The sequence below is a fragment of the Ailuropoda melanoleuca genome, chromosome 1 (genome assembly GCF_002007445.2).
Source record: "Ailuropoda melanoleuca isolate Jingjing chromosome 1, ASM200744v2, whole genome shotgun sequence".
NCBI lineage: Eukaryota > Metazoa > Chordata > Mammalia > Carnivora > Ursidae > Ailuropoda > Ailuropoda melanoleuca.
In genome coordinates this window covers 205,633,034-205,648,076 of record NC_048218.1, presented here as the reverse complement: position 1 = coordinate 205,648,076, position 15,043 = coordinate 205,633,034, and the positions used below count along the sequence as shown (strand labels likewise).

General features: G+C 45.5%; 1 protein-coding gene across 2 annotated transcripts in view; it reads right to left on the bottom strand.

Moving 5' to 3' along the window:
- ZNF398 (zinc finger protein 398) overlaps window positions 1-15,043 on the bottom strand; it is a 54,581-nt gene that overhangs the window by 13,049 nt on the left and 26,489 nt on the right. Inside the window, exons 1-4 of one of the 2 annotated variants that reach the window (XM_034639080.1) lie at window positions 14,925-15,037; window positions 11,307-11,702; window positions 4,284-4,410; window positions 3,620-3,733 (exon numbers count right to left, since the gene is read on the bottom strand). In XM_034639080.1, coding sequence (XP_034494971.1) covers window positions 3,620-3,733; window positions 4,284-4,410; window positions 11,307-11,702; window positions 14,925-14,948 — 661 coding nt within the window. In that variant the 5' untranslated portion in view covers window positions 14,949-15,037. Of the gene's footprint in view, window positions 1-3,619; window positions 3,734-4,283; window positions 4,411-11,306; window positions 11,703-14,924; window positions 15,038-15,043 lie in introns of those variants that run through there. The other variant, XM_034639074.1, reaches the window with a different exon arrangement.

Sequence of the window (15,043 nt, the reverse complement as noted above, 5' to 3'; positions counted from 1 at the left end):
CCCTAGAAAATTGAGGTTTCTAAAAGTACATCAATATTCCAATATAAACACACTGGACTAACAACAAATTACGCTGTATGTGAAAATTGATTTTTAAAACTATGATGTTATTTTAGAGAAGAGAAGCTGCTTGCTGAAAAGCAAAAAAAAAAAAACTTTGGGTATAGAGATTACTTAATTAAAAAAAACTCTAAATGAAGAATAATCTATCAAAAAGATATTTTATTAGTTATATCACTTAAGTGGCCTAGAATTAGTAACTCTGCCTAGTATTTGTGTGGAACAATCTGTTACGAACCCTAATAAACAGACAGTTTACTACTATTCTCTATTGAAAGGAATCGGGATTTTTTGGAGTATATTAGGAGAAAGAAAATCAGAGAGGCAGCCTGAGACTGCCTGCTGTCAAAAGGGCCAGCCAGCAAGGTTTACATCCCTATGCCGACAGAAATCTTCTCCTCAATGTTAGGAGTGCCTCACCAGGCCTAAACCGTTTGTGCAGTGTAGTGAATGCTGAACATCTGTCTTCCTTCCAGGAGTCTAGAATTCTGGTATGTGTGAGGCAGAGGATGCCCACGTGACCAGCTCACAGCGAAACCCCTGGATGCTGAGTCTCTACTGAGCTTTGCTGGGAGACAACACTCTGCACGTGTCGTCACAACTCATTGCTGGAGGAACAGCATGTGTCCTGTGAGACTCTACAGCAAGAGGACTCTGGAAGGTTGCCCCTCGTTCCCTCCAGACTTTGCCCTGTGCGCCTTTTATCTTTGCTGGTTTTGCTCTGTGTCCTTTTGCTGTAATAAACCTTAACCCCAAGCAAGCTTTATGCTGAATCCTGTGTGTCCTCCTACTGAACGACAGAACCTGGGGGTGGCCTTGGGGACCTCCAGCACAGCCTAGAGCATGTCCGTGTGTGTGTGTGTGTGTGTGTGTGTATATATTTTTTTTTAAGATTCTATTTATTTGAGAGAGAGAGCATGAGTTGGGGGGAGGGGCAGGAAGAGGGAGAAGTAGGCTCCCTGCTGAGTGCAGAGCCAAACTTGGGTCTCGATCCCAGGACCCCGAGTTCATAACCTAAGCCGAAGTCAGACGCTTAACCAACTGAGCCACCCAGGTAGCAAGTACTGAGGCGCCTGGGTAGCACAGTCTGTTAAGTGATCGACTCTTGATTTTGGCTCGGGTCATGAGATCAAGCCCCGTGTCCGGTTGCACGCTCAGTGGGAAGTCTGCTTGAGATTTTCTCTCTCCCTCTACCCCTGTCCCCCACTCACACATTCTCTCTCAAATAAATAAATAAATCTTAAAAAAAAAATACGCATGCCTGGGTGGCTCATTGAGTTAGGTATCTGACTCTCGATTTTGGCTTAGATCATGATCTTGGAGTCATGGGATTGAGCCCTACGGGCTCCTTGCTCAGCACAGTCCGCTTGTCCCTCTTCCTCTGCTCCTCCCCCTGCTCTCTCTCTCTCAAATAAATAAATAAATAAATAAATAAATAAATAAAATTTTTAAAAATGCTATATATTGATCAGTCCAAATCATCTGAATCCTATACTCAAGTTCTAGTAAATATCTAGGTTGATAATCAGCAATGTTAGCTAAAACTGCACAGAATCAAACCAAAGCATTAAAGAAATTCAATGCCTACACTGCTTGTTTTAATTTTATGTGAACATGTATTAACATATTTGGTTGACCACCCACAAATGGAGTCTCAAAAACCATGGTAAAAATGAACTGACAAGATGGCAGCTAAATGAAACTTTCATATATCATTACAAAACCAAGTTACTTACATCTCTGCCATGTGTCCCCAAAAGTGAAATGACACACTGATTTATACAAGCTGAAAACTACGTCAGATAACTAATAATGTAAACTAAGGAGTAATTTCCCATAATTACTGTAATCAAGTCACCCATCTTTCTGATATGATTTTAGATTTACTGTTTATATCCATGATATAAAGTTAATCAAGTTCACCTGTTACATTGCTTAATACAATCACCCACACATTCCTTTTTTTTAATTTTATTTTATTTATTCATTAGAGAAAGAGAGAGCACAAGCAGGGGGAACAGCAGGCAGAGGGAGAGACAGAAGCAGGCTCCCTCCCTGCTGAGCAAGAAGCCTGACATGGGGCTCGATTCCAGGACCCTGGGATCATGACCTGAGCCAAAGGCAGACACTTAACTGACTGAGCCATATTCTAAATAATATGTATGGGGGCGCCTGGGTGGCTCAGTCGGTTAAGCAAAGCAGGGAGCCTTTGCTCCCGCAAAGCAGGGAGCCTGCTTCTCCCTCTCCCTTGCTGCTCCCCCTGCTTGTGCTTGCTCTCTCTGTCAAATAAATAAATTTTAAAAATCTTAAAAAAAAAAAATGTGTGTGACAGATACATGCATTCCTCAAAAATCAGAGAATGTTAAGTAAATTGTATGTAAACTGTATGTAGTTAATTGTATGTAAAATTTGCCTCAAAAGAAAAAAATATTGAACTCTAGGTTAATGATATTCATACTGAACTATTTATAGGGGAAATGTATTAATGTCTTTATTGATTTAGAAATACATTGAAAATAGGATGGATTGATAGGGACGCAGAGATGGATAAATATGGGCTATCAAAGTAGAGTAAATTATTACTGGTAGACTCTAGCTAATACGTATCTAGGTATTCACTGTAAAATTATTTCAACTTTTGGGGTGCCTGGGTGGCACAGCGGTTAAGCGTCTGCCTTCGGCTCAGGGCGTGATCCCGGGCGTTATGGGATCGAGCCCCACATCAGGCTCCTCCGCTATGAGCCTGCTTCTTCCTCTCCCACTTCCCTGCTTGTGTTCCCTCTCTTGCTGGCTGTCTCTATCTCTGTCGAATAAATAAATAAAATCTTAAAAATTATTTCAACTTTTCTCTCTGGAAATTTTCATAATAAAATGTTAGGAAAAAAAGCATATGGGAGAGGGGGTAAGTTGTAGGAAAAGTTCATGTGATAGAGATGTCTGAAGGATGAACTTTCTGTGAGCTTTCGCTTTCTATCCAGCAAAGAACAAAATGATGAGCTTTTTCTGAGGGCAGAGGTGGGACTTGAGAGAAATAATACAACTGGACTTGGGTGAGCAGTTTTTCCCACATAGTATCAAGCAGCTACCAACCAAATAAACTAGGGAGAGTTCACTAATGCTGGCTGGCTCCCAAACCAGGCAAAGTCCGCTTGGCCCAGGTGGACATCCTCGGGCTCCGCTGGTTCAGTGCAGACTCCCAGCCTGCCCCCAGCATTTCTGAACAGCTGGGTGTACATTCGCTGAAGCCACTTCCCTTCATATGAGCATAACTGTTTCCCCTGCCTATCTAAGGACATATTTATTTTACTAAATAATTCTCAGAACTTTGTCATGGAATACCATTAACAGCCGTCAGATGCATGGTACTGATGGAAGAAGGCAAAGAACCAGCAATCTCTAAGTGTGCTCTCCTATTTAAATGCCTGAGGATCCATTCACGGTCTAGCTGCTTTAGCATGGAGAGGCTCTGGAAGCCCCAATCCCTGCTTACTCGGTTCTGAGCCGCTGTCTCCGACCAGGAAAGGGAGATAAGGAGTGGATAATCTCTTCTGCTACTTACCTTCGCTGGGGTCTGCGGGAATCTCACTTTCCTCTGGTCCTGTCTGCTCCTCTGTATTATGTTCTCCTTCCGGCTGAATCTGAGATAAGACATCGGGTTGATTCATGGCATAATCTAGGAGAGGAAGAAGGGAAAGGGGATGACCAAGAGATCAATGATGACTACAATGAATTGCCATTAAGGCTGAGCTGTAGGCTTTGCGGTCCACAGTCCCAGGGGATTTCTTTCAGAATTTCTATCATTGGCCCCATCCATTCACCTCTGATGGATGCTGTCTCTTTGGAAAGCATGTAAGAGGAGAGGGAACGTGTGGGAAAGGCATGCGTGCCACGTTAGCACTGCCCGCCTGCTACCTTCACCGAGGGACAGGGACAGCGTGCCTCAAGGTGGAGAACAAGGCCCTTTCAAAGTGAAGGACACCCATGGAAACCACCCCGCTGGCACAGCGAGAACCCTTAGCTGCATTCTCCGTCCTGCAAATTGGCAGAAGAAGAGATTACGATTTCCCATTTAGCAAGGGCGAACTGGAAATCTTTGGCTCGCGACCAGAATGTGAAGTGTGTGAGGACAGAGTGAAAATGAGGACTGCTGGAGGACAAGGGACTGTTCAAAGCCCCATTGGAGCTGTGGTCGCCTCATTCAAAAGGTGACAGCTTGGCCTCACCCATGGAGATGAGAGACTCGTAGTTGCCCTTCATGATGTTCTTGTAAAGTTCCTTTTGCCATTCTTCCAATTTTTCCCACTCCGGAGTGGAAAAGTAGATGGAGATATCATCAAATGTCACAGGCACCTGAAATTACAATCACACTGGGGTTAGTCCCTCCTGCTGCAATTCAGTCATGCAGGAAATCTTACCGAGATCCCACTTGTCACAAAAAGCTGTGTGAGTTGCTGGAAAGATACAGGAAAAACTGAAGGCACAGATCCAACCTCCAGGAGTTGAAGACATTTTCAAGGAGAAAGGTAATAAACTTTAGGGCTCCGAGTTTTGGGAGGTTAGAGGATATTACTTGTAAACTGTCCCTCATAGAGATAGGCACAAATGCAAAGCAGTATTTAATTCACACAATAAAACATATTCTGAATATCCACTAAGTACAAGGCTTATCCTAATCATCAAGATTATAAAAAAATTGTTTCTGTCCCAAATAAGCATATGACTATATTCAAATTAAAGCCATGGACCAGAACTTTTGTGTACTGAGCTATAATGGGGCTGGGATGAGTCTACAATACTATGAGGCAACTGGCTTATATTTTCCAACTGCTTCATTTGTGGAATTTCTTTTACCCCAACTAGAAATTTTGTTCTTAGGGACTAGAACTATAATTCCTCATTTTACACTTTGCTTAGCATCTAAAGCCAGGATGGGGACAAGTATAGATACTCAATAGCATACTTTCATCTAACATCACTACACAAGAGATTTGTGATATGTTACAAGAGAAACACACATGATAAAATAATGATAAAAATAAAGGATCAGGATGGGCTTCTGGTTCAAGACTATGAACTAACCACATATGTATTTCCCTTCCCTCCTAGAGTTCTACTGAAATGACAGTAAATAAGATCAGCAGGGACTAAATCTAAAGCAGTGCCAAGAATGGGGAGAAGCCATCCCTGGACCAGAGTTTTTGATGAGCTTCTCACTAAGACACAGAGGACAGCCATGTGCTGGGGCTCACAGTGCGTGAGGAAGCTGCAGCTCTGTGACCACACACAGGAGGGACTACAGTTGAGGAATCCAGAGAATTCCAAGCTCAAAGCTGGCAGAGACACGGAGTAGGAATTAAAGGGATTATACACTGCAGTTTGAAGGTTTGTCTTCGGAATAGCAGGGATCCCCCCACTGCTATCTCAGCAGCCCTGGTAGAGCGACCGAGCAGCAGCACTGACCCCAAAGCTGACACCGCAGACATCACCTCTAAAGAAATGGAACAGCCTCCCTGGAGACGGCATGCAGTCCCAGCGTGGGTGTTGACAACACAGCACTGCCTTACTCCTAGTCTCTGGGTGGTCCCTGCACTCCTTATTTGCTCCTTGCCACAGCACCTCAAAGTGAAGCCCACCCAGATCTAGCATCAGTGGAGACAGCTCTCTCCTGTAAAGGAAAGATCTTTTGGCTAAACAGACTCACATGACGGTGCCTGGGTGGCTCAGTCGGTTAAGCGTCTGCCTTCGGCTCAGGTCATGATCCCAGGGTCCTGGGATGGAGTCCCACATCAGGCTCCCTGCTCATGGGGAACCTGCTCCTCCCTCTCCCTCTGCCCACCCCCCCCCAATGTGTGCGCTCATGCACGCGCTCTCTCTCTCTAATAAATAAATAAAATCTTAAAAAAAAAACAACCCTTTTAAACAGACTCACATGGTGGCAGAGAAAACAGGCCAGCTTCCTATGATTAACCTATTAATCAGTCAAATCCTTCACTTATGAATATATAACCTAGCATTACTCAATATTAAAAAAAATTACAGCACCAGGATGAACAAACATTACAAACTATCCTAGAAGACAAAAAACCACAAACAATGAACAAATCAACCAAACCTCTAATACATATTCCCAGGGAAATTCAGATACTGCATCCATTTAAAAAAATTCAGGCTGCTTCAAAAAAAGAAGCTAGAAATAAAATATTATTTTTTTTTTAATTTTATTATGTTATGTTAGTCACCATACAGTACATCATTAGTTTTTGATGTAGTGCTCCATGATTGTTTGCATAGAACACCCAGTGCTCCATGCGATACATGCCCTCCTTAACACCCATCACAGGGCTAGCCCATCCCCCTACTCCCCTCCCACCTAAAACCCTCAGTTTGGGTGCGCCTGGGTGGCACAGCGGTTGGGCGTCTGCCTTCGGCTCAGGGCGTGATCCCGGCGTTGTGGGTTTGAGCCCCATGTCAGGCTCCTCCGCTGTGGGCCTGCTTCTTCCTCTCCCACTCCCCCTGCTTGTGTTCCCTCTCTCGCTGGCTGTCTCTATCTCTGTCAAATAAATAAATAAAATCTTAAAAAAAAAATTAAATTGTTAAAATAAAATGAGAAAGGCTGGAAAGAAAGGCCAGGGAACTCTAAAAAGGTGAATAACAAGAAGGGAAAGTTAGAGACAAAGATGATGATCTATCTTTCCAAAAAGAACAGGAGAAATGGGGATGAAATATTATAAAAATAGAATTATGGAAGAAAAGTTCCCAGAGCTGGAAAGACACCCATTTTCTGGCTGAAAGATCATACCAAGTGCCTGACACAAATATTAAAAGACCTAAATCCAGACACAACCTCAACAAAGTACAAAACAAGTACAAATGGAAGATGAAAACTTCTAGGGAGAAGAACACAGATTTCTTACAAATGGATTTGGTATTTATCTGGAATACCAAGATATTAATTTGGAATTGATCTGGCACTAAGGTTTTCATCAATGGCATTTGATGTTAAGAGACAAAGGACCAATGCATTTAAAATTCTGAGAGAAACAGAATATTATTTAGCCTTAAAAAGGAAATGCTGACACACTATAAGCTGGGTGAACCTGGAAGGTGTTACGCTGAGTGAAATAAACCAGTCACAAAAGGACAAATTGTGGATGATTTCACTTAAAAGAGGCCCCCAGAATAGTCAAATTCACAGAGACAGAAAGTAGAAGGGTGGGTGCCAGAGGCTGGGGCAGGAGGGCTGAGGTTAGTGTTTAATGGGGACAGAGTTTCAGTTTGGCAAGTTCTAGAGATGGCCGGTGGTGATGGTCGCACAGTCATGTGAATGTACTTCATGCCACTAAACTACATTAAACATGGCTAAAATGGTACATTTATGTTGCATTTATTCTACCACGATTTTTTAAAAAAGATTTTATTTATTTCTGAGAGAGAGAGCAGGAGCAGTGGGGGGAGACAGAGGGACAGGGAGAAGCAGACTCCCCACTGAGCAGGGAGCCCAATGTGGGGCTCGATCTCAGGACCTTGAGATCATGACCTCAGCCAAACTCAGATGCTTAACCAACTGAGCCACCCAGGAGTCCCTATTTTACCACAATTTAAAAAACCGAAACCAAGAAGAAAACTGTAGGAAAATTATTCTGAACGTGGTCCTCAAAAGTAAGGACAGAATAAGAGCATTTTCAACAAAGCAAAGATACAAATTTTACTTCCCATATTTAAGGCTTATAAATCTTCAGTATATTCTAATTTCATGAAGAAATCTTTAAGAAAAATCACGTTATTTTATATATGATTTTGGAATTTAAGATGGAGAGTTTATATTTTTTAAAAATATTTCATTTATTGGGGGGGAGGGGCAGAAGGAGAGGGAGAATCCCAAGCGGACGCCCCACTGAGCATGGACCCTGACATGGGGCTCTATCTCACAACCCTGAGATCATGACCTGAGCCAAAACCGAGTCGTGCGCCACTCAGGTGCCCCAAGAGTTTAAATGTTATCCATTTATCCAGATAAGACAATGGATACACACTTTAACTTACCTTTTCTGCTAATCTTATGGCAAATACTAAGTCTAAATTATCCCACAGAACTCCGGGAGAGGCTGCAGACACAAGTGAAACACACTGGGGAAGGTTCTCTGTCAGATGCGGACTGATGTCCCTCCCTGCAAACCTGGACAGAGGCGTCAGTCATCATTCTCTCTTCACACTCACTCTTCCCACTCACTCTTCAACCTGCCCCCTTACAGATTTCTACCCCCCCCATACACATGCATGGGGCCAAGAGAACTCTTGACAAGGTCACTGGCTAGATCTGTATTGCTAAATTATATTCTGTTCTCATCTTTCTAGACCTCTCCATAACATGCAACCCAAACAACAGCTCTCTCCTTGAATGCCTTTTCTCCTTATCCTGTGACTCTACATAGTGCCCCCTCTTGTTCCTACTCTGGCCACTCCTTTGCTGACTCTGCCTGCTCTGAGAGCATGGTCCTTGGACTTTCTCTGGCTTCTCCACTTTCTCTGAGGCAATCACTTCCAGTCTCATGACTTACAATATGATCTGTGCACCAGTGACTGCCAAATATTTCTCATCTTTGAGCCATGGAGACCACTTAACATCTCTCCTGAATGTGTCATGGGCATCCCAAACCTAACACCACCAAAAGAGAAGTCCTCATTCCTTCCCACTCCTCAAGACATTCCCCATCCCAGTAAATGCCACCACCATCCATCCAGTTCTTCAAGCCAGAAGCCCAAGAGTCAGTAAACCTAAGGTGGGTTAAGAGCATATGCTCTGGAGCCAACTGGGTTATGATATCACTCTATTATTTGTATTTCCTCACTATATCATCTTGGGCAAGTTAGGGTTCTTTTTTTTTTTTTTTTTAAGTTTATCTGAAAGATTTTCTTTATTTGACAGAGAGAGCGAGCATAAGCAGGGGGAGTGGCAGGCAGAAGGTGAGGGAGAAGCAGGCTCCCTGTGGGCAGGGAGCCTGACGTGGGGCTCGATCCTACTGACCTGAGCTGAAGGCAGACGCTTAACCAACTGAGCCACCCAGGCACCCCTGGGGTTCTTATGAAAATAACTAAAGCACTTAGAACAACAAGTTCTAAGTGCGTTATCATACAGTAAATTTACAATGATCATTGTTCTTCGTTCCTCACTCCCTAATTCCCATCAGTGATTCCTACTCATCAAGTCCACCAAACGTCCTGAATCTGCCCACTGTCTGTCTCCACCACTGTTACCCTCACCTAAGCTACTCATCCCTCCCACTGTTACAGCTGCCTACTGTTTCTCCCTGCTTCTGTTACCACCTTGACCCATCCTCCACAGAGCAGCCAAAGCAATTCGTTCAAAATATAAACCAGATATAACTCCTCTGCTTAAAACCCTCAATTTCGGGGCGCCTGGGTGGCTCAGTCGTTAAGCGTCTGCCTTCGGTTCAGGGCATGATCCCAGAGTCCTGGGATCGAGCCCCACATCAGGCTCCTCTGCTGGGAGCCTGCTTCTTCCTCTCCCACTCCCCCTGCCTGTGTTCCCTCTCTCGCTGGCTGTCTCTCTCTGTTAAATAAATAAATAAAATCTTTAAAAAACAAAAAACAAAAAAAACCCTCAATTTCTCTCCATTATCCCCCAAATAAAACCAATTCCTTACCTTGGTCTCCAGACCCCTATATCAGTGACTCACAGCCCCAGTTGCATATTAGACTCCACTATGGAGCTGTAAGATTTATGCTGGGGGGCCTGGGTGGCTCAGTTGGTTAAGCATCTGCCTTCAGCTCAGGTCATGATCCCAGAGTCCTGGGATCAAGCCCTGCATTGGGTTCCCTGCTCAGCAGGGAGTCTGTTTCTCCCCCAGCCCCACCCCCCCCACCCCATGCTTTGGTGTGCACTCTGAAATAAATAAATAAAAAAAAAATTTTTTTTTAAAGATTTTATTTATTTATTTGACAGAGATAGAGACAGCCAGCGAGAGAGGGAACACAAGCAGGAGGAGTGGGAGAGGAAGAAGCAGGCTCATAGCAGAGGAGCCTGATGTGGGGCTCGATCCCATAACGCCGGGATCACGCCCTGAGCCGAAGGCAGACGCTTAACCGCTGTGCCACCCAGGCGCCCCAATAAATAAAATCTTAAAAAAAAAAAAAAAAAGAAATTAATGTTTAGGCCCCATCCGGGACCCACTAAATCAGAATCTCTAGCTGTGATGCCTACCAAAATGTAAAAAGTCAGGGCTGAAAAACACTGCCCTGAAGACCTGACCCCTACCCACTTCTCCAGGCATATGCCTATCTCTTCGCTGCACACCAGCTAATGGGCCTTTTCCCCTGCCCTGAGTGCTCCACGTTTGTTTGCGTCTTCAGGACTTTGCACTGGGGATTCTCTCGGCCTAGAAAGCTCCTTCTCAGATCTTCTCACAGCTGGGTCCTTCCTGTCATTCAGTCTCAGCCTAAGTATTAGCGTCTATGATAGCTTCTTTGAAATCCCATCTAAAATAAATCACCAAATAGCACTTTTATTTTTATCTACACACTTAAATGGATTTATTTTCTTGTTCGTTTATACTATCTTTCTCCACTAAGATTCAAGCTCCAGGGAAGCTTATATGAACTGTTCAGTGTTGTGCTTTCAGGATATAGATATGCAGCAAACAGTATGTGCTCCAGGAAACTAGCTGCCTCAAGGCTGTATTCCATAGCTTAAGAACGATATTTATTTTCTTTTGGTTTATGGGCTACTCCCTCCAGCAGGGCCGGTCCCTAGTACCACAGCACACTTCTATAAACAATGCTAAAGGACAGGATCATGTCAACCCTAGATCTACAGAGCCCCAAACCCTTCTGTTGACCACTTATTCTACAGCTCTTCCCTTGCCCTCCTCTTTTTCACCAGAACTACCAACAGACTTAACAGGCTGATTTAAATGATACTTAATTTAGTTTCCACACCAAGATTGAGGCAAGCAGGTTAACAAAGAAAAAAGTGACTCAGAGGCAAAGGGCAGGAAAAAGCATAAGAGGAAAAAAAATCTACCTGCCAGGTATCAACTCTGAACTGGAAAGAGTTTTCCAATCTTAAGTTTGACACTTCTAGTCATTGCTAAATTGAACATGAAATGCTTCCCAAATGGATAAACAAAAAACACCTTCATCTTTCCTTTAGCCTGATTGGCCAACACTGTCCCTTCTTCATCTAAGGACTAGTGGCACCACTCTCCATCTAGAAGTGGGGGCCTTACCTTTGGGATATCGCCTTTAATGCCCGGGGGCAGGCGCAGGATCCAGAAGTTCCTGTTTCTCAGCAGGTTCTCCAAGTTCTCCAGCCGCCTCTGCAGCAGCCCGTACTCCTGCAGCAGGGTCCCCAGCACGGCCCACTTGCCCTCCAGCTGGTTCCCCAGATCAGCCACTGTCTTTTCACAGCTGGCTAGCTTCTTCTCTGCGGTCCCCGCCCGTCCTTCCAGGTGTAGCAGTCGCCGGCTGTGGACCTCCACCTTTCTCTCTATAGCCTGCACGGCTGCCACCACTGTCCACAGGGAGATGGCTGCAGTCTGCAGGTGCGCCTCGTTTGCTGCTGGGGGCGTGGGAAGAGGAAGGGGCTGCAGGGATGTAAGGCATTCAGAGTCCCATTCAGAAGTCTATATGTAGTGGAGAGATGAGACAAGACATTGAGTGTTGGAAGGAGCCCTAACCCAAACTAAAATCAAAGAAGGACTGCTTAACTGGTTAACCAGCTGATATGACTCTAACTATTAGAGTTTTCATACTGCCCGCATTAAGCTTCATCTTTGTGGAGCTCATCAGCATCTAAAGCCAAGAGAATTGCTTTGGTGGTTCAGAGATGAATTAAGACAGTGAATGAGTGAGACTGGATCAAGACTAACTTGGCATATTCCCTGGGATGCTGGGGCCCTGGAGCCAACTGTCCAGAGGCTCAGGTTGCTGCTGTCCCCTCTATTTCTGGAAAAGGCCTAAGTGCACCAGATCTTTCCAGGTTTCACTGAACTCACTGCCCTCTGATAAACACTTTATTGACATATGCTTTGGCCCTGTCCACCACCTTGTCACAAACCACAACCATACCAATCGGTAATAGCAAATTAAAGCTGAGAATGTTGAGTACGGAGAAAACATGATGGCTACTGTCAAATATTTGATGGCTATAAAACAGAAGGCAAAACAGACTTGTTTAATATTATACTGCATATACTCCAGAGGGCAAAACTAGAACCAACACGGAATTTTCAGGCAGGCAAACTCTGGCCTATATACATAATTTTTGAAACTAGATCTCTCCAAGGAAATAACAGGCTGCCTCATCACTGAAAATGCTGTGAAACAAAAGTGTATTAAAAAAAAAAATCTGACAACAAATAGGAGGTTGGACCAGAATGACCTCTACAAAGCCTTCCAACTCCATGAATCTGATAATGCCCTCCCTGGCCACAACCTCTCATCTCTCCAGCTCACCTGCTACTTGCTCTGCAATCCTACTAAACCCCTCACCATGTTTTCTGCTCCTGGCTCACCAGCCTGTTCCAGGCTTTGTTTTCTTCCTCAGTTGATCATTTCAACCACCTTCAACCCCTTTCTGTCTCTCTGCCTCACCGGCTCCAGCTTTGAATCCATCTAATTGTTCTTTCTCTCTTCCTGTAAGCAAGCTGGGAGACGCTACTAAAGGAAGTCACACAACAGGAAAACTGGTGTCACCACACAGCGATGGTTTCTAAGCAAAGCAGGAATTCAATGCTGCCTGGTGCCCCCCATGCTTCTCTTCCCATTCCATGAAGTGGCCACTACAGACCCTCAGCACACTCCTTAAAGTTTTAGTACAGCACTTCTCAAACTAATGTGCATAAGAATCATCTGGATGGGGTGCCGGGGTAGCACGGTAGTTAAGCATCTGCCTTCGGCTCAGGGCGTGATCCCGGGGTTCTGGGATGGAGTCCCACATCAGGCTCCTCAGCTGGGAGCCTGCTTCTTCCTCTCCCACTCCCCCTGCTTGTGTTCCCTCTCTTGCTGTCTGTCTCTCTGTCACATAAATAAATAAAATCTTTAAAAAAAAAATCATCTGGAGATCTTGTTAAAATGCAAACTTTGATTCAGTAGGTCTGGGAGGAAAACTTCGATTCTGCATTTTGATGCTGATGCTGCTGGTGCAGGGAGCATGTGTGGAGCACTGACTCTTGTCCACTGCAGGCCACCTCAATCTCAGGGGACAACATGGCCTCCTACTCTGATAAGAAAATTAGAGCAATGAGACTGAAACCCTCTTGACTTTCTCCTTTTTTTCCCCACCCCCTCCCACTTCAGACTCATCAGTAGCTTAATCCATGCTTTCTCCCTTCCCACAGGAAAAAGTTTCATCCTATTTAAAACTAATCTCTCCACTTAGGCTGTGAATGCCAACTTCTTCCACATTTTTAGAGATATTGTTCTTTTCTCTTTTTTATGGTCAGTATTTCAATCTCTCCTGATTCTTCTAAGATAGACCTGCACTTCTCAATATGGTAGCCACATGTGGCTACTGAGCACTTGAAATGTGGTTATTTTGATTGGGATGTGCCATAAGTATGAAATACGTACCAGATTTTACACACGCAGTATGGGAAAAAAATGTAAAACTTCATTAAGTTCTTAATATTGGTTATATTATTAATATTCGTTATATAACAAATTATACTGAATATTGTGTATGCGTTGGGTTAAATAAAATATACTAAAATTAATTTCATCGATTTGTTACTTTTTGAATGTGACTACTAGAAAATTTAAAGTTAAATTTGTAGTTTCCATTATATTTCTTAGATAGGGTTGGCATAGAGACATAATCATCTCTACCACACGAAAAAATATATATATCGGAAAAAGGAAAATAGGTCTCAGGGCAGAGACTGCATTCCCCTCTGCCCTACTCCCCACCCTACTGCTACTGTTCTCTCTTTTCCTTCCCTTCTCACTTTCCAGGCACTCCTCAATTGCTCATTCTGGCCCTGACCCATAAAACGGCACTCCTTGGGGTGACTAAAGGCTTCTGAGCTGACAAACCAAGGCATGTTTCAATCCTAGGTTACTGGACCCGTCCCCGTTCGTCCTACGTGGCTCTTGTGCGCAGGGACTCTCTTGGTCATCTCTGCAGCTATAGCAACTGGGAGAGGGCTTGGCACGCCGCGGGCCTGCGGTAAACACCCGCGGAATGAATAAACACATATAAGCTTATCCCATCCTCGGAACCCGCACCAGTCCGTCATTCAGCAGCCCTGACCGAGGGCCTCCTGCGTAGCGGGCATTGTCAGATACTGGGCACTGGGGATCCCTGCGCTCACGCAGTCCTTCCTCCCGCCTCGCTGTTACCGTCACCGCCGCCTCTGCGGTAGTGCGAGGCTCAGGTGGCCGGCCGCACCGAAGGTGATTTTGTGCGGACGGCTCCCGGAGCCGAGAATGGCTGATGCAAAACCCAAACCGAGCGTACTGCCCGAAGTCTGGCGGGCTGTAGGGGGGCTGACACCAAGCGGGAGGCGCCCCTCTTCACTCAGTCCTCTTTCATTAGCGGAAGAGGCGCTCTCCGCCACAAACGTCCAAATGGGAAGGGGGAGCCCTGGGCCTCGCACCCTAGGCGCAGGGACTTCGAGATGGGGGAGGAGGCGCGCCCTCCCAGACCCGAGCTCGGCGTGGGCGTCTCACCCGGCGCCTCAGGCCCCTCCCGGCCAGCGGGACCCCGGGAGCTCCCGTGCTCCGGGGCCCGGCGCCTGACAGGCCGAGCGTCCCGTCCTGCTCCGCTCCCTCGGGTCCGCGGCGCAGAGCCCTAGGCTCCCAGACCGTCCCGGGCTCGCGGCGCTCGGCGCGCGGGCCGACCTTACCGGAGCCGGGGCCGCTTCAGCCATGGCCCTGCGCTGTGTCCGGCCCGGCCCGGCCCGGAGTCGCCGGAGTCGCTGCCGCCGCCCCGCCGCCGCGCGGTCCCACGCAGACCGGCCCCCGG